Here is a 20371-nt window from a genome sequence, read left to right as displayed (position 1 = left end):
AAATACCAAAAAAATCAGCTCTTCGGTGTGGAGGTATTTCACCAGAAATGCGGACAACAGGTGTCAAGCCGTGTGTTCCCTTTGTCAAGCTGTAATAAGTAGGGGTAAGGACGTTAACCACCTCGGAACATCCTCCCTTATACGTCACCTGCAGCGCATTCATAATAAGTCAGTGACAAGTTCAAAAACTTTGGGTGACAGCGGAAGCAGTCCACTGACCAGTAAATCCCTTCCTCTTGTAACCAAGCTCACGCAAACCACCCCACCAACTCCCTCAGTGTCAATTTCCTCCTTCCCCAGGAATGCCAATAGTCCTGCAGGCCATGTCACTGGCAAGTCTGACGAGTCCTCTCCTGCCTGGGATTCCTCCGATGCATCCTTGCGTGTAACGCCTACTGCTGCTGGCGCTGCTGTTGTTGCCGCTGGGAGTCGATGGTCATCCCAGAGGGGAAGTCGTAAGCCCACTTGTACTACTTCCAGTAAGCAATTGACTGTTCAACAGTCCTTTGCGAGGAAGATGAAATATCACAGCAGTCATCCTACTGCAAAGCGGATAACTGAGTCCTTGACAACTATGTTGGTGTTAGACGTGCGTCCGGTATCCGCCGTTAGTTCACAGGGAACTAGACAATTTATTGAGGCAGTGTGCCCCCGTTACCAAATACCATCTAGGTTCCACTTCTCTAGGCAGGCGATACCGAGAATGTACACGGACGTCAGAAAAAGACTCACCAGTCTCCTAAAAAATGCAGTTGTACCCAATGTCCACTTAACCACGGACATGTGGACAAGTGAAGCAGGGCAGGGTCAGGACTATATGACTGTGACAGCCCACTGGGTAGATGTATGGACTCCCGCCGCAAGAACAGCAGCGGCAGCACCAGTAGCAGCATCTCGCAAACGCCAACTCTTTCCTAGGCAGGCTACGCTTTGTATCACCGCTTTCCAGAATACGCACACAGCTGAAAACCTCTTACGGCAACTGAGGAAGATCATCGCGGAATGGCTTACCCCAATTGGACTCTCCTGTGGATTTGTGGCATCGGACAACGCCAGCAATATTGTGTGTGCATTAAATATGGGCAAATTCCAGCACGTCCCATGTTTTGCACATACCTTGAATTTGGTGGTGCAGAATTTTTTAAAAAACGACAGGGGCGTGCAAGAGATGCTGTCGGTGGCCAGAAAAATTGCGGGACACTTTCGGCGTACAGGCACCACGTACAGAAGACTGGAGCACCACCAAAAACTACTGAACCTGCCCTGCCATCATCTGAAGCAAGAAGTGGTAACGAGGTGGAATTCAACCCTCTATATGCTTCAGAGGTTGGAGGAGCAGCAAAAGGCCATTCAAGCCTATACAATTGAGCACGATATAGGAGATGGAATGCACCTGTCTCAAGTGCAGTGGAGAATGATTTCAACGTTGTGCAAGGTTCTGATGCCCTTTGAACTTGCCACACGTGAAGTCAGTTCAGACACTGCCAGCCTGAGTCAGGTCATTCCCCTCATCAGGCTTTTGCAGAAGAAGCTGGAGGCATTGAAGAAGGAGCTAACACGGAGCGATTCCGCTAGGCATGTGGGACTTGTGGATGCAGCCCTTAATTCGCTTAACAAGGATTCACGGGTGGTCAATCTGTTGAAATCAGAGCACTACATTTTGGCCACCGTGCTCGATCCTAGATTTAAAGCCTACCTTGGATCTCTCTTTCCGGCAGACACAGGTCTGCTGGGGTTGAAAGACCTGCTGGTGACAAAATTGTCAAGTCAAGCGGAACGCGACCTGTCAACATCTCCTCCTTCACATTCTCCCGCAACTGGGGGTGCGAGGAAAAGGCTCAGAATTCCGAGCCCACCCGCTGGCGGTGATGCAGGGCAGTCTGGAGCGACTGCTGATGCTGACATCTGGTCCGGACTGAAGGACCTGACAACGATTACGGACATGTCGTCTACTGTCACTGCATATGATTCTCTCAACATTGATAGAATGGTGGAGGATTATATGAGTGACCGCATCCAAGTAGGCACGTCACACAGTCCGTACTTATACTGGCAGGAAAAAGAGGCAATTTGGAGGCCCTTGCACAAACTGGCTTTATTCTACCTAAGTTGCCCTCCCACAAGTGTGTACTCCGAAAGAGTGTTTAGTGCCGCCGCTCACCTTGTCAGCAATCGGCGTACGAGGTTACATCCAGAAAATGTGGAGAAGATGATGTTCATTAAAATGAATTATAATCAATTCCTCCGCGGAGACATTGACCAGCAGCAATTGCCTCCACAAAGTACACAGGGAGCTGAGATGGTGGATTCCAGTGGGGACGAATTGATAATCTGTGAGGAGGGGGATGTACACGGTGATATATCGGAGGGTGAAGATGAGGTGGACATCTTGCCTCTGTAGAGCCAGTTTGTGCAAGGAGAGATTAATTGCTTCTTTTTTGGGGGGGGTCCAAACCAACCCGTCATATCAGTCACAGTCGTGTGGCAGACCCTGTCACTGAAATGATGGGTTGGTTAAAGTGTGCATGTCCTGTTTTGTTTATACAACATAAGGGTGGGTGGGAGGGCCCAAGGATAATTCCATCTTGCACCTCTTTTTTCTTTTCTTTTTCTTTGCATCATGTGCTGATTGGGGAGGGTTTTTTGGAAGGGACATCCTGCGTGACACTGCAGTGCCACTCCTAGATGGGCCCGGTGTTTGTGTCGGCCACTAGGGTCGCTAATCTTACTCACACAGCTACCTCATTGCGCCTCTTTTTTTCTTTGCGTCATGTGCTGTTTGGGGAGGGTTTTTTGGAAGGGACATCCTGCGTGACACTGCAGTGCCACTCCTAGATGTGCCCGGTGTTTGTGTCGGCCACTAGGGTCGCTAATCTTACTCACACAGTCAGCTACCTCATTGCGCCTCTTTTTTTCTTTGCGTCATGTGCTGTTTGGGGAGGGTTTTTTGGAAGGGCCATCCTGCGTGACACTGCAGTGCCACTCCTAGATGGGCCCGGTGTTTGTGTCGGCCACTAGGGTCGCTTATCTTACTCACACAGCGACCTCGGTGCAAATTTTAGGACTAAAAATAATATTGTGAGGTGTGATGTGTTCAGAATAGGCTGAAAATGAGTGTAAATTATGTTTTTTGAGGTTAATAATACTTTGGGATCAAAATTACCCCCAAATTCTATGATTTAAGCTGTTTTTTAGGGTTTTTTTAAAAAAACACCCGAATCCAAAACACACCCGAATCCGACAAAAAAAATTCGGTGAGGTTTTGCCAAAACGCGGTCGAACCCAAAACACGGCCGCGGAACCGAACCCAAAACCAAAACACAAAACCCGAAAAATTTCCGGCGCTCATCTCTAGTCTCAAGTACGTCAGTCATTTTTTAGTTAGTTTTTAATAATAAATACGTTGTTTTATGTGTGGTAAACCGTACACCCATTTTGCCTTGTATGCCTAGCAAATAAAATATGCACTGTATTCAAAGTGCTGATAAATGCTGACCCATTCACGCATTAAACTCAGGTCCTTTTTCCGCAATAGTAGTAGTAGACAAGCAAAACATCTCCAATCTTTTTTAGTGCATTCAAATCAATACTGTATTTTGTATCTCGATTTTCTTGGTATATCCCCATTATGGATCACACCTCCATGTATTACTTATCCCACCCACTGTAACATATGTTGTGCCTGTCTGACAAGCTGCATGTCTTATAGGCAGGTTTATATATTTCTGTGTGATATGGAATATAGATTTTAAGCTCCACTAGGGCAGGGACTGACGTGAACAGCGGAAATATTTTCTGTAAAGGGGATCAGTACCAAACGCCGGCGGACGGGATCCCGACTGTCATGACAGCGGGGCAAGCGCTAGAAAGCCTCTTGCGGGCTTGCTGCACTTGCCACAGGTTCTATTCTGCCTCTATGGGTGTCATGGACACCCACAGAGGGAGAATAGGCTGTGTGTTGACGGTTTTCCAGCTGCGGCATTTCACCGCTAGTAGGGATCCCGGCTTCGGAATTGTGACCTCCGAGATCCCGACTAGCAGTATTTTAACCGTTTCCCCTGTGAAGCACTGCAGAATATGTCTGCACTATATAAATAATTGTTAATAAATAATAAAATAAATAAAATAATTTATTTTTATTATTGATACCCATTAAACTACTAAATGGGTTTCCTGCTTTTGTTTCTCAATGTCACAACAGTTTTTTCTTAGGTGATTTAAGTGAGTGGTGCTGGGGATCTTGGCACCAGTCTAAACTTATGTCTTCCCAGGGGCATACACAGCAACAATAGGCTACGCGAAGCCTTGTCTTCTGTGATGGACCATCCTCCTCACAACTTTCACAACCTGCTCCTTTCCACATTTAATGATACTTAAAGTCACTATGCAGATACTTTTGAAAGTATATATACAGTAGGAGCAAGAGAAAGTGGACTCATCATGGTCATATGCATAAACTGATATTGTACTTGTCACATTCCAGGGCAGCTCTTTGTGGCTGTGATGTTCTCTGTATTATATGGTGTTGACTGTGATGTCTTCTGTATGTGAGGGTGGTCACTGGTGTTCTTTGTACTATATGACAGGCACTTTGATGCTCTGAATTGTATGGCAGTCACTTTTATGCTTTGTGTATTGTATGTCAGTAACTTATGATCTCTTCATTATATGCCATACACTGTACTGTGCTTTGCATTAGATGGCGGTCACTGTTATGTTCTGTGAATCATATGGTGGTCACTGTGATGCTCTCTGTATTATATGGCGGTCACTGTTATGCTCTTTATATTGTATGACTGTCACTAGGATGCTCTGTTGTTGGTGAGGTAGTGTAATACAGGCAGTGTAACTTAACTTTGAGTTTTCCCTCGGGTGACATAAAGCCTAGCTTTAACCCTGTGTACAGTTCACTGAACATGCTAACAGTATATATACAAGCGCATTCAAATGTATGCAATTACATGCTCTAAAACTTGTGTCTTTATGACGTGTTTAGTCAGTATTTGATTGAGATGCGTTCTAAGCTTCTCATTGTTAACTGACACATGTCTATATATGTTTCAGACATTTATCATTTATAACAAATGATTGACAAATGCTAAGAATTACAGACTGTGTGTCTGAGTCCTAAATTAGATTACATACTATTGGTATACAGGCTGCATACCAGTAACTCATCATGACCACTATATCCGTCCTGTATGAATGAAAAATAACTTGGCAAACATCTATGTGAATATGAAAACAGCCTGATACAAACCATGTCTTATACAGTCTAAATAAAATTAACAAGCAAGTAAAATAGCTAAAACCAGCTATGTGCTCTAAAATAGTATGTTATGCTTTAGAACGTTTTTACACAACCACAGATGTTTTGGCTACCATGTGTACTTGGTCACTTTTCTTACTTAGCAAGTCACAGTTATTTTTGTATATATGAAATATATGTACTATATGAATTTTGCTGCATTGGCGGACATGCAGCTTTTTATATACAGTATATAGCTTGCATTAATTGAAAGTCTATATTGGTCACTGGTTAATAGAAAGACTTTTAAGACTTATTTTTGGTTACAAATTCCCCCCAAAAACTCTACTTCTACTACTGTACGTCATTTAAATATCAAATTAAACATGTGCAAGTTTTGCCTACAAATAGTCATATACTTTGCATATTCCACAACAGAAGCCATCTTGTCATATGAGCGGATGCGCAGTCCAACACTGTATCATGAGGCACATGACCTACACCTAGAGGAAACCAGTTCATGACTTCATGGCTTGTAGGACTGATGTTCTGTTAGGTCCGGATGTACTAAGGCCAGAAATGCATTAATACACATATTCCCACAGAATGGGCTTTGCATTGTCACCCATAGTTCCCCGTTTCCACTGCCTGACAGGCAGAGGTGTTGAGGGGGGTGGGCAGGGGGCCGAGGGAGGGTTGCATTCCTGAACACAGGGGTGTGTCACCCACATTTTCTGGGAAGGGAGAGCTATAGGTCTGCGTGACACCACGCAGACTTCCTGGACTCGCAGCCCCCACTTCCTTTGGCCAGCTGAGCAAACTGAGGATCCCAGCTTGTGATGTCGGTTGCAGTGCTGAGATCGCAGTTACATGCAGGGGGCAGTGACATGCAGTGAGGTGAGGCAGGTGAGGCAGTGCGCTCACATGTACCCTTGGGCTCATACAGTATATTGTGTGTATATCTGGCTCTGGAACTAGCCAGTGCCTCCTGGGCCATTTACCTCACCGAATGTCCCCGGCAGAGGGCATCTCTGAGGCATTTGCTGCATGCCCCTCCTAGAGATTGGGCAGAAATTCAATGCTGCTTGCATGCGGCATTGAATTTCCATCCATCTCGGAATCATGCCCTTCATTTGTATGCTAATGGATGTTTTAGCAACACTCTAGTACAGTATCCTGTTGTGTTTCACACACACTCCAATCTACATGCTGTTAAAAGATTGTCTGTCACGGCTTAGGGTCTCCGGCACCTAGAAAATTGTTTTTCTTATGATAGCTTCACAGCTGTTTTGCTCAAGTTCTGGAAAGAATGGTAAGTGTACTGCTATACCGGGCTGTTTGATATGTTTACAAAGATGCAGGTTTATGCTTTGTTAAACCTCACTGGCGCTAATGCAACTGTCAAAGTTTATCTACTAAAAGGGGAAGAAATTCTGAAACACTAATAAGAAAGTTTGATGGGATCTGCTTACCTGTGAACAAATGTCATCATGGACAGGCATGCTTATCACACATTGAAAGCATCCAGTTGTATATTGATAAGCTCAAACTGCTAGCTAAGAAATGTAAACAAATGAGCTCATTAGCGACAAAGTTGTATGTGGAATGTAAAATGATGCAACACGCACACCCAATTGCTGCATCAAAAAGGGTTAATATTCAAGACTGCCTTAAATATAGGCTACAAGAATACTCTAACAAAAGCACCTAGGAGTTTAAATGAGAAACTGATATACTGTAGGTTATATCCAGCATCAATTCCAGCACTTGGTATACCTTGTGAATTGTTGTAATAACCATTCCTATACGCTTCTTAAATGTCTTGCTTTTAACTAATGTGGAAAACGTAACCTCTATGCAAGATGATGCAAGGCCAAGTCTAAATTGAGGATAGGCAAATACCAGTCACGTGCGGTGGGGTGAGGCAGGGCTGTTCCTGACATACTAAACTATATGTCACAACTGAGGGTTTAGGCTGACAGGAGGAAGCCTCAGTTGTAGGGGCTGAAATGAAATTAAACTTGGGAGGTTTAATCAGACCCCTGGACATGTAAGTGTAGAAGGATTACCCGAAGGCGTGACCATGACAACCAGGTTAAAAGTCAATAAAAGTTTTATTAACAGACTCTGTGTAGAAACAACAGTATTCACAGTTGACAAAAGCAAATGGCAAATAATACAGTTCCTGGATCACTTATAACCATGAGAGGTATCACAGAGCACTGGTAGGTTGAGGAATAGATGTTAAAGTCCTTTGATGGAATAACCTTACCAGGCCTGGCTGTAGTAGTGAAGATAGCTGAGGAACACGCCAGTAGAAGTATAGATGTAGTTGGTAACTTGAACAGACTGTTGTAGATACTGGATGGAACCAGCCAGGTGGTAGAGACACGGAGTAGATGCTGAATGGAATCAGCCAGGTGATGAAGACACGGAGTGGATGCTGGATGGAACCAGCCAGGTGATGAAGACACGGAGTGGATGCTGGATGGAACCAGCCAGGTGATGAAGACACGGAGAGGATACTGTAAGATGCTAGGGAGCGTGGAAACAGAAGAGTTGACAAGAGGTTACCGGTGGTAGTGGATACTGCTGGGAAGTAGGGATCCGCTGGAATAACACCGGCACTTTAAGGAAACTGGATACTGCTGGAAGCTGAAATAGCCACGGAGGGCTGCAGAGTCAGGCTGCACCGCAGGATGGAAGGCAGGTGCGGGTCTCGTAGTGGATGCTGGAGACAGGAGCTGGAACCTGGAGAAACAACCACAGGAGAGAGAGACTGGAACAAGGTTTGACATTCAAAGCACTGACCATTTCCTGGTTCAGGCACAGGATACGTATACATGCTGTAGGGCAGGCATTGGCTGGCCAATCATGCAGATTCATAGTGCAGCGGATTGGTGGAGATTGAACATGTGACTGGAACAAACATGGCTGCGCCCATGTTAGTACTGGAGGGAAAGTTGGTTTGGAAACCCATGTGTAAACACAGCAGCAATGGCGGCGCCGGCCGCGGAGGACAGGAGACGCCAAACTGACAACCGCACACTGAGACACATGGATGACAGCGGAGGCCGCGGCAGGCATGGGGCACCACTCTGACAACCTGCATACTGGAATGCAGGAGCGGCGGCGGAGGCAGCGGAGGACAGGAGACGCCACACTAGGTTCAAACATGGCGCCGCTACGACAGCGTCTCAGAGTGACAGGAGGGATATGCAGAGTGTGGACATCAGGAACACAGATGAGATCCGGCCCTGGAACGCTGAGCTAGCTTCAGAAGGCATCTAAAAGGCAAGTAATGGCGTCCAGATACCCGGATCGTGACACTATACACCAGAGTTTTTATTATATATGAAAAATACAAAGAATATATTATAAATATTCTAATTCTAATCATTTTTATATTCAAAACTCTACAATAAAAACACTATGACAGAAAGCTCTAGAATAAAATGTATATGCCTCACCTGCCTACCTTTTTTCCTCACATCTCTGATCAAAACTCACCAAATTTCAAGCAGTATATGTTGCTGCACCTGTGTGTAATGTCCACATGAACCATTGTGCTCATATATTGTGTGCAAATCTGGCTCTTGTAATAGCCAGTGCCTCCTCAGCCATTTACCTCACCACGCATCCCTGGCAAATACACACAGCACAGCCAAGTAGTCTGTTGTACAAAGTAAAGGCTGTAGAGACCTGACCAGACACTGTTCATAGGCTGCTACTGTGAAAGCACTGACCTCCAAACAGCGAAAGGTGAGATATTTACTACCCTCACAGACAAACACCCACAACACCATAAAAATGTAAATTGATACTGGCTCCAACATGATGTCGAGAGATCTCCTCACACATGGTGAATTTAATTGTCTACTGCGGTCAAGTAATCTAGACTATAGGGGTTGCCTCATATAACTGCACAATTGCATTACTGCAATTTCACATAGTGGACAGTGACATCAAGCCACTCTCTCCTTACTAAACAGCGTGAAACTAGGACTGATCACATTAGGTCCTTGTCATCCAACATTACATTCCTGAAAGCAGCAGCTTTGCAGATCTCTTTGATTGCAGCTCCATTGAGAAGTTACCTCTGACACATGATATGCTTTTGGTTGAATCTGTCATAACTACAGTATGTACTCCCAGAAATACAGTATACCACTGGTCATGAACAGTGCTGTATTGCTGTACAGGACTTAGCCCCGGAGAGATTGATACATTATCATATTGCCTACTGTCTATCTTCTATCACCATATACTGCTATCTTCAATAACGCCTACTCTGGCTTGGAGTTAATTTGTGGACTAACCTCCTTGCTCACTTTTGCTCTGCACCTACAAACTTGTAGGCATCTACCAATATCAATATGAATTTTAATCCTGATAAATGGCAATTACGGATGTCAGAGGTTCCTTACTGGGTCATCTGCTCACTTTTCATATTATTAAAGCTGACAAAGCCAAAACTATGACAATTCAGCAAATGCCCACCGCCATGGACAAACTCAACCTGCAGTGGTTTCTGGGTATGGCCAACTACAGTACCTATTTTCTTGTCCCACTACAGTGATGAAACTGCTCAACTTTTGCAGCTTCTCCATATGGACAATGAGCATCGATGGACTGAACACCATGATTCTGTAGTTTCTCTTATGGAGTTTATGTTGACCAGCATTCCTATCTTTCAATACTTTGATGTACACCTTCCAGTCCTAATTCTGCTGCTGTTTACCAACATGGCCCAGATGCTATCTGCATGCAGTGCAACAAACCTGTGGTCAGTGACTTGTCCTTCTTCATGCCCTTCAAGGTTTTCATGTGCAGCAGGTTCATCATCGACACCTAGGCTGTGAAGCTACTAAACACAGGGCTAAGGGCTTTGTTCTGAGCCTGTATGTCCAGTGATAATGAGAGTGTTTTTGATGCCTTCTGAACCTTGCTAGCATCTGTGCTCACCATGCCAAATAACCTTTCACTGTGTAAAATGTGCCCATCCTTCCTTGGTCCATAGTTGCCACTGATCTCAATGAGTGGAGGGAAAAAGAGCACCTGTTGCTAGTGGATTCCTAGGATGGATGGTTTGAGATAGACTACTTGCCCAGCATCACCAGTTCCACAGTCAAACCAGCAACTCCTTACAGACTATTTGAGGAGTTTAACAAGACAATGGGATATTAAACATACCTTCGGTAGTCATCATTAATCACTGTCCAATAGACTAGCTGAAATAGTGTCTCGCTTTGCCAAACACTTCAAATGCTCCCAAGATGGCTCTACTGTGTTCTTGGTGCTACATATTATGAGGGACACTTCCAGAGATATATTGCCTTCACCTGTGCAATGTCTCATCTCAAGATGTGCCCGCCCCGCACCATCATTTAGGGATGGGCATCGACTCCCTAACTGGTGTGTTTATCAGCAAATATTTGTGTGATTTCTATTGTGTTCATTCAAATCTCTGAGCCAAGTTGCTCCTCTTGTCTCTCCCGTGCTCTCTTTCAGTTAGAATGTAAGCTCTCTCGTGAGCAGGGCCCACAGTACGCTTTGTTTTCATGTCTGCATTTATTGCATTTACCTTGCATGTTCTTTTTAGGTATGTCCTTTTTCCCCATTGTATGACTCTTCAGATCACTTTGTATAAATTCATGACAATAATAATTATAATAAATTTTAAATACTTAAATAAGACATACAGGATATTGGAAAACAAACCATTACTCTTTATTACACCTGTAAGTGGTGGTTTATAAAGAAAAACACTTAGATTGCTTAGATTTTAAGCAGCGATCACTCCGTGTGCACCCCTCACAGCGAATCTAGCAGGTCTCTCACTTCACCCGCTGGGTGAAATGAGTGCACCACCCCCCCCCCCCGTCTCTCCCCGCACGCTCAGCACACATCGCGCTGTGCTGAGCAGGGGGAGAGATGTGTACTGAGCGACCCGCTCAGTACACATCCCTCCCCAAATCGACCCGTGAATTCGGGCCTTAACAGGGACTATTCCCACGCCGCCACGCATCCGCCGGGCATCTAAAAGCTGGGATCCTGAAGTCGGTATGGTGACGCCTACTCAACCCCTAATGTATCTGAAGCGCTAAGTTACTTTATATGTTGCAACAAAAATCTATGTGGCTGTAGCCTAAGAATGCTAAAAATACTTGGACAGTATGTAGCAAATAGTACAGACGTTTATGGCCAATGTAAGAAACAATATATCTGTAAATATTAATAAAGATAAAATCCAGTACTATAATTAATGTCAAATTTAATTAAAACAAAATTGTATAATTTTGAATTCACCCTGTTTTATTGCTTATTGCTTATACATATCACTAGAACTGCTGCTGAAAATCACCCCTGCAGTCTGGCCGTTTGTTAACCTACAGTGCCCCCAGAGGCTGTTTCAGGAAATGTATTTAAGACCTTAATGAATTTTGAGATCAGCGTTTCCTGCTGCACAGCTTCACGTTTCAGACATCAGACCACATGTTGAAGGTCAAATGTAATGTCTGAGCACAGAGTTCACTGTAGGGAGAATGATTCGGGGGAGTATAGGGAAAGCAGAAGTAAAATTGTTGTGGCTGTCTACAGCTGCACCCTGTGGGAGACTTTGATTTCATGAAGGAAGGACGGATGCTGTGATAATAAATGTGGATTGTCATTTCAAATAATGTAAACCAGAGGATCAGTTATTAAGAATTAATCTTCCCCTAAATAATACTTACTGTACACAGACATGTGGCCATTTATGTGTTTTAGAATCATTCTGGGAATGTACAGTTAACTACTACTTTTTATGATAGACTAGCCATCATTACACTCATTTTTTGGCACTTTTTCATGTTTTATTTGAGATTTTTAATGTGAATTGTACATGATGTACCTTCTATTTATTTTTTTTGTAAAGATTTGTATATTTCTAACTACATAGCATACACCATACTTGCCTATTCTCCCAGAATGGCCGGGAGGCTCCCGAAAATCAGGTGGTGCTCCCAGGCCCCTGAAAAAGTGGGCAAGTTTCCATGCCCACCGACACCTGCCTGCGAACCTCTGCAACCGAGGGGTGCAGATGACATTATTCACTGTGAATTGTGCCATCGCGGCCCCGGCCCCTGCCTCACAATGCCTGTAAGCTTGGCATTGTGTGTTGCGGGTCCGCTGTAATCTTGGCATTGTGTGGTGGGGGCGGGTCCATGATGACACAAATTTGCAGACACTCCCGCTCCCCTACCCAGATGCAGGGGGCAGCCAAAATATTGGAAAGTATGGCATACGCAAATGTTGGTACCCGCAGTGATGAAATTGTATTGATGCTGACATTTAGGTACATAGAGGTAAATTTAATAAGGTGGGAGTTTTTTAGAACTGGTGATGTTGCCCATAGAAACCAATCGGATTCCATCTATTATCTTCTAGAAGCAGTTAGATACATTTTAAGTAGAATCTGATTGGTTGCTATGGGCAACATCACCAGTTCTAAAAAAAAAATCCCACCTTAGCAAATTTACCCCATACAGTATGCTGTAACAACTTTTTTATTTCCATATTTAGTGCCTGATTTAGAGATGAACACAGATTACACAGCTGCTGTGTCTTTGTACCTAGCAGCTGTGTGACAATATCCAGTGGTGCCTCCTGGGCTGCAGTAGGTCCAGGGAGGCTGCTGCTGCTGAGTGCAGCAGTCTCCACTGGCTGGCAAAGGGGAAGGGGGGAAGGGGGGGGGGCGAGTGAACACACTGATCGCGCCCCCTTCCTGGATCTGACTCAGGCTGAGGCGTCCCCCACTGCAGGTTGGTGCCGCTTAGCAGTATTTCCTAAACTTTTTTTAAAGTGGGTGTGGCCACAACTCTGTGATTAGGCCACACCCCTTTCATTACTGGGGCTCGGGAATCCTCTCTAGAGCCCTGACAATATCACACAGCTGTTAATGCCACAATAGACTTCTTGTGTAAATAGAGACCTCCTGCCGGCTTCTCTGATCCGCTGCTGCTGCGAAGATGCAGTATTGGATCATCACTGAACATCCATCATCTGAGCAACCCTCAGGTTACACAGGATACCTGGGAAATTAATGCTGCTGAAGCCAGTGAAGCACCCCTGGCTTCAGGATGCCCAAAAAATGGGGCCGACACACCCTCATTTTCTGTGGCGCTGCCTGTCGCAAGACATCCCCCAGATGCCAATAGCATGTCAGTCATGCTGCAGTGCTTGGGGTACTGGGAGCAACTTTGCAGCCCTGGATCTGCACATTTGCTAAGAGGTTTCTGCGAAGATCTAAAAACAGTTGAGATGTATGCAAACATCGGGTTTACGTACATCTCTGAATTAGGCCCTTTGTGTTTATTTGTATTGTCTTTTACTAAATCATTTTTATAATGGTTCTGCTATATTTCTAGGGCCCATGGACCAGATGCTGTGCTTATGGCAGAAGGGAACCGTCCTGCTGAACTTACTCAATCCCAGATGCTTCACATAGCCCAGCAGATTGCAGCAGGTATGGTGTACTTGGCCTCCCAGCACTTTGTCCATCGAGATCTGGCAACGAGGAACTGTCTGGTCGGAGAAAATCTCTTAGTGAAGATTGGAGACTTTGGAATGTCTAGAGACGTATACAGCACTGATTACTATAGGGTAAGTGGCTTGTCACAATCATTATAGCAAAAATGGGATAAAGAAGCATCTTTCATGTCCACATTAATTACTTCACGGCGAGGATTTATTGGAAATGCAGCAGCGATGAGATCATGAAATACTTTCTCTGAGAATTGTGGTATTGTGCCATTTGTTACCACCAGTTCACGCAGACGTCATGCTTTTATATAATAACTAATACCTGAGATATTGCAATGTACCCTTTGCTTTTTGCATTTATTGCTTTTTTGGTAATGTTAATCTGGTGCTCTCAATCATAAAAACATGTTTTGTTGTATTCCAATGCATTCATTACAATACATAGGTCACATATAGGGTTCTATTTTTAAATAGAATTATGTTGCACATTCATTTATCAATTCTCTGATTCAGTACCTCCTCACAGTGCTCACAGCAGCTGTTGCAATAGTTCTATAGATAGCTTTATGGACTATTCAGTCATCTGTGAAAAAGTTACCATAATGGCGCAGTCTTTGCAATGTTTCTGCAGTGGGCTGAAGTGACCAAGATACCGATTGCAACTTTTTCACTGATCACATGAGCTGTTGCGCAGCTGGGTCCAAACCTGGAAGTATAGGCATAGCTTAAGATATAACTTTACCTCTTACTCATCGTCATGCTCTTTTCAAAGCTGGTGTGCTAGTGACTGAACTTTGGTAAATAGTCTTGGGGGAAAAAATCCTTTTTGCCATGATATACAGGTTGAAGTTCATGTAGCCAACCTTCATTTTTATCAGCAGGTAACAGTCAGTGGCTACTGTAGCTGCACAGTATGGGAGAAATAGTTCTCTTTGTAGCTTTTGCTCCTTGTTTACTTTAGTGCCTGCCCTTTATGCAGTGTGCTATGGAAAATGTTGCTGTTTTTTAATTACCACATGAGTTCCTGGCAAAGTGTAAATTACTGTACAGTTTAAAAACATGCACTCTTACATTAACATACCTGTATGTTAATGAACAAAATTTTTTCCTTTATTTTGTGCCCTTCCATCCCCTTCTAAAAATCCTATTTAATTATTTTCCTTAACTTTCCTTGCTCTCTTCTTGCTTAATGTTTCCATTGCTTCTTCCTTCCTTCCTGTTATTTTCTGAAACCCACTCTTTCAGCATGTCCTTACCGTCCTCTTCTTTCCTTCTTGCTTGGTCTTTCCCTAATTACCCTCCTTCTCCATATCCTTATCAGCCTCTTCCTTCCTTCTTGCTTGTTCTTTCCCTGATTACCCTCTTTCTCCATATCCTTATCTTACCCTCTTTCTCCATATTCCTTACTTCTTTCTTGTTCTTTCCCTAATTACCCTCCTTCTCCATATCCTTATCTTTCTCTTCGTTCTTCCTTCTTGCTTGTTCTTTCCATAATTACCCTCTCCATGCCTTCCTCATCTTTCCATTCTTGCTTGTTCTTTCCCTACTTACTCTTTTTTTCATCTCCTTACCTAACTCTTTCTTTTAACTTGCTTGTCCTACTTTGTTTCCTCTCCTTACATTCTTCTCTATCATCTCCTTCGCCTTAAATTCCACTTTCTCTCTCCTCATGCTTATTCTTCCTATCCTTCACTTTCTCCTTCCTCTCCTTTTACATTTTTCTAGTGCACTCCTTCTCTCCTTTTGCCTTCCTCTTGCCAATTTCTTTCTTTCTTTCTTTCTTTTTTTTTTTTGCCTTTATTTTTTTCTTCCTCTTTTATATTTGTTCCTAATTCCATTCATGTTCTATTTCTCAGATAATGTCTAAAATAGTGAAATACTACAAAACGGCTTTATGATATTTTATGGTCCATATAGTGACATTTAACATCATTTTATTATTATTTGTTTTTAAAATTAAATGGAATACTGATATATTTTAAACAGTAGTTACAACTGCCCATGTAAAAGCACCCCACTGAGTGGAACATAATGCTGCAACCTGCACTTCACCACAGCTGTGATAATAATATGTTAACAATACAGAAGACAATCTGCATATAATTTGCATACAAAGCAGATGGAAACAGTAGATGAAAATCACTGCAGCAATACTCTTGTTGTGAATGCTCTAATACAGGCATGTCAGACTAAAATGACAGTGAGGACTTTCCAACCTGGCTTTTACAGATATGCTTACCCTTGCCTCTGCATGTAATAGATTTTGGGGTCTATGTACTAAGCCTTGGAGAGAGATAAAGTGGGCAGAGATAAAGTAGCAACCAACCAGCTCTTAATTGTCTGCCTGTAACATGGCAGTTAGGAGCTGGTTGGCTGGTACTTTGTTGATTGGTTGCTATGGGCAACATCTCCACTTCTATAAACCGCACTTTAGTAATTAAACTCCTAAGTGTTAAGACGCTGGGAGTTTTATGCTTTGGATCAGGATTCCTTGGTCTACAGCAGCTGAATGTTCTGGAGTGTGAGTGAAGCAGGATGGTCTTAATAATGCTACTCTTCATGCAGGCACCTACTAGTAGCAGCCAAAGACTGATGCCGCAGAGGTGACAGATACTAAGACCAGATGCAGGCTAACAGGATAGCCTGTGGCTGTAGAGGGTTACCAAGATTTGACAATAGCTGAATAGCTGAAGAATAGTCAAGTTCAGGTTACATGCATATACTGTAGCAGTACACTGGGATATCTGCAGCAGACTACAAATTACAGATGTGTCGTTTTAATCACAATGCAATGTGACTAGGATGCACCAGGACACTGTGCTGATTAATTGATATGTCACACTTGTATATTGTGTATGACTGAGTCTGTATATTGAGCATAACAGAACTTGTATTGGAAAAAAGCTGAAGCTGCTACATTGTAGCACTTCATATACAGATTCAGAGATAAATGCATCTATTTACTAAGCCTTGGCGAGAGATAAATCAGAGAGAGATAAAGTACCAGTCAATCATCAGCTTCTAACTGTCCTGTTACAGGCTGTGTTTGAAAAATTACAGGAGCTGGTTGGTTGTTATTTTATCTCTCTCCACTTTTTCTTTTTCCAAAGGATTAGTAAATTGACCCCTCAGTCACACACAGGTATACAAGATTCACATACAGTATCAAACTAATCAATACAGTCTTCTGGTGCATCTTAGACATATTGCATTGCAAATAAGATGCATCTTTGGCAAAAAAGATTCCTAACGCTAGCAGAGTCTTACGGGACCTGGCGCGCTGAGAGCGGCTATTTGACGCAACTGCAGCAATGATGTATGAGTACACATCTGTACATTGGAAGAGGGTGCTGGAGCAATACTAAAGCAGGCTGCAGTAATATACTTTAACTGGGTACTGGAAGCACAACTGGTCACCCATTCTTCTAATAAAGCAAGCAGCGCTTCTGTAAAATTTTCACCAGTACCCCCACCTTACTCCTTCACTCTCATCTTCCTTTTTACATCATATATTAGTGTATCCCCAAATCCGTGCATAGAGATTAATATGGCTTAAGATGTTAGATGGTAATCAGTAGTTCCATGTTAGATCATTCAGCGCATACAGAAGATGAGTATATCGGTGTGCTCACACCTTCATCCCCCTCCCTCCTCTTCATGGCTATGCTGCAGGGTAACTAATGTACAGTATAGTGCATAAAAAGGTCACGTGTAGGGCATTAATGACCCTGTATGGCGTGTGAGCAGTTTTGTGTTCCTGTTTCAATGGTGAGTCTGTCAGGATTGGTCCTCCATCATTACTTTGTTGTATGCTGGCCACAAGCCACTTGGGCTGTGTGGGGTGTGCACATGTGCTGTGTGGATTGAGTTACTGTGATGCAAGGGGGAGCCATGCTGCCTGGGCCCTTCTCAGTGCTTAACTGTCCCCCGTTAGCAGGGAGGGGCCATGATGATATGAGTGCTGTCTTACGCCACTGTACCACCCACTTAACTGTGCCATGCTCCCCACACCACCGACCTAGCTACACCCAAGCTGGAAATATGGAAAGACATTGGAAACCTGCCAGCGAATCATGGCTAGGCTTCCACCATCAAAACTTTTGATGTGACCGTAACTAACTATCAAAAGAAATTTGAGAATTTGATTTCAAAATAAAACAATGCGATTGTTTGCACATTCACAATAAGCATGCTTCTGCATGCACAATATTGACCCTCGTCGTTCTCCATGTTAAACAGTTGAATCCATTGGATGGCCATTGAATGGCCATTGCTTTCACACCAATCAGTAGCAACTGCCATCGGAAAGCCTCCATCGAATACTATCATTGACGGTATTAAACCATTTAAATTCTTTGTCCATCTCTAGCTGGAAACTATGGCCCGTGGTCTGACTGAATGGCAGAATGGTACCGTCTACTCATGGCAGGGTGTTTAAGGTCCCTCTTTTCGGCACAGGGGGGGGGGGGGGGGGTGCTATTGGTTCACAGGTGAAGAGACTGTGAATATAATATTAAGTGCTGTGGATGAAGGGAGGTGTTACAGAGTGGATTCCGGGTGAGCTGCTCATGGGGGAAGATGGGTTAGGTCCTATGTCTCAGCCACTAACAGCTCTGAGGGGGTGCAGCGCCTCATCTCTAGTGCACAACTATGGTGACAGAACTTAAGGGCATTTTATAAAAGATGCTGCTTCTGAACACTGTGAATAAATACAGCCCAAATAAACCATTTTGCAAGTCTCATGTTCCTCTCCACCTCCTACACCATGTTTCCTCCAGAGATCGAAACATCAATCAACCAATCCTTGTTTTTTCCTTTTGTTGTTTTGCTGCCCTATAATCGCTCCTATGCCTCTGTAAGTCAGTATGTTACATACCGCTCAGCATTTTGTGAGTGGTAGTTGTGATATAGCCAGTGATACATGTTACCCGCATGGCTGTAAAATATAAATGTGAAGACACACAAGAGGCAACGGTTTTAGAAGGTCACATTTTTATATGTTGCAACATAGAGTTTAGTATTTTCTAAGTGAAAATGAAGTCGAATCATGTGCAATTATATTGAATTTAGGGACTGATGTCTTCTCGGCAATACTTCTCTGCATCCACGTTCTGGTTTCCTAGGTTACAAATCCATAGAACAAATGAGCAAGAGACACGCAGGCAGTATTCAATGCAGTGTAGAAATCAGGACTTTTAGTCTCCCAGCTGCTGCAGAGATCTTAAAATAATTCAAATTATCTTATCAATATGTCCAACATATCAGTACGTATGCTGCTGTCATTTGCTTACAAGTTCAACCTAGTTTAATTAATGTTCAGTCTAGTTCACTATGTATTAGGTGTGTTGACTGCACATACTGTATAGCAATCAATTTTATAACAATGTGCAAATTGTTGCAATGCAAAATTCAATATATATATATATATATATATATATATATTATTATTATTTTTTTCTCATTTATGGTTGGGACCAGTGGTGGCTCCAGAGCTGGGCCTGCAGTGCAATCCAAAATTCAAATAGGGGAGCCACACCAGCTGCCAGTGAGTCCCTGCTTGTGATTTTTGGCAGCGTTTAGGGGGCAGTTGGTGTGGCTCCCCCATTTGATTATTGGACTGTGCTGGAGCCCCACATCAGGAGCTGCCACTGGTTGGGACTGAGCACAGAATCATTCATAGCATTACAGGTGTAATATGGCCTTTGTGTTCTTTCGATCCAAGCAGTCTGTCACAGAAAAATACAACTGGATTCTTAATTCTCACACATTAACCCATGAATTGTGTGCATACTTTAGATATACTCATCTACTGTATGTGCTACTACTAAGTTGTTGCCTAGTAGCCAATTAATTCAGGTCTCGAACACTTCATCGGCGAACAACACAAGAGATACTATTCAGAGGTTGCTAGGAAACCTTTCTGCAGCAGAAAAGTCAAATAAAAGGGTTAATCGAGGAAAGCTACAAAAAAAGTGTTTGCATGCTTACAGTTTGTTTTACTTAGACACTTTTTGGGGGTTTTGTAAAAGCAGATATATTTTCTTTCTGGAATAGTTTAAAATTAGCAATGCATGCTATCGTAATTAGCTATAGAGACAAGGATGCCTACTGCTTGTCAGTCAAGCTTTACAGTTCTCTTTAATGGAGCTTTATGGAATTCTGGTGAAGAGATTGGGCTGAATCTTCCAGCACCAGGTAAGGGAGTCACTGGACCAATAGCTTCCTAAATGATAGGCTTGCGTTAACACTGGGAGGTGTTCCAATCCTTTTAAATTAACACATCCTGCTCTAGAGTCATCAGAACTGTTGTATGCACTATTGTCACAAATTCCAGCACAGGTCTGCTGTGAGCTCAGTGTTAAAAAAAACCCATAAAGGGACACTATCAATAAATTTAAAAAAATAATGATATGTTTACTGCAGTAATTCCGTTTTTTTTTTTTTTTTTCTCAGTTTCCTACTTTGCGATGTACTCAAGGCATACCTGTATCTAGAATTCTGAATATATTGTTGCTGGTCTAATTATCTGAAATCAGGCACCAATAGCAGCTAATCAGAATTCTATACAGGTATGCCAGGTATAGTAGTTTATAGCAAAAT

At 43.1% G+C, this 20371-nt stretch overlaps 1 protein-coding gene and 1 long non-coding RNA gene across 5 annotated transcripts in view; one reads left to right on the top strand and one right to left on the bottom strand.

Moving 5' to 3' along the window:
* NTRK2 (neurotrophic receptor tyrosine kinase 2) overlaps positions 1–20371 on the top strand; it is a 424378-nt gene that overhangs the window by 350186 nt on the left and 53821 nt on the right. For all 3 annotated transcript variants that reach the window (XM_063913787.1, XM_063913785.1, XM_063913786.1), the window contains one exon: positions 13657–13891. In XM_063913787.1, coding sequence (XP_063769857.1) covers positions 13657–13891 — 235 coding nt within the window. The remainder of the gene's footprint in view (positions 1–13656; positions 13892–20371) is intronic.
* LOC134894764 (uncharacterized) overlaps positions 18763–20371 on the bottom strand; it is a 201216-nt gene continuing 199607 nt past the window's right edge. The window contains exon 4 of one of the 2 annotated variants that reach the window (XR_010171829.1): positions 18763–18890. This is a non-coding gene — a long non-coding RNA (uncharacterized LOC134894764). The other variant, XR_010171824.1, reaches the window with a different exon arrangement.

The sequence above is a fragment of the Pseudophryne corroboree genome, chromosome 1 (assembly GCF_028390025.1).
Source record: "Pseudophryne corroboree isolate aPseCor3 chromosome 1, aPseCor3.hap2, whole genome shotgun sequence".
NCBI lineage: Eukaryota > Metazoa > Chordata > Amphibia > Anura > Myobatrachidae > Pseudophryne > Pseudophryne corroboree.
Note: the sequence above shows the minus strand (reverse complement) of the source record. Positions and strands in the feature narration are given on the sequence as shown.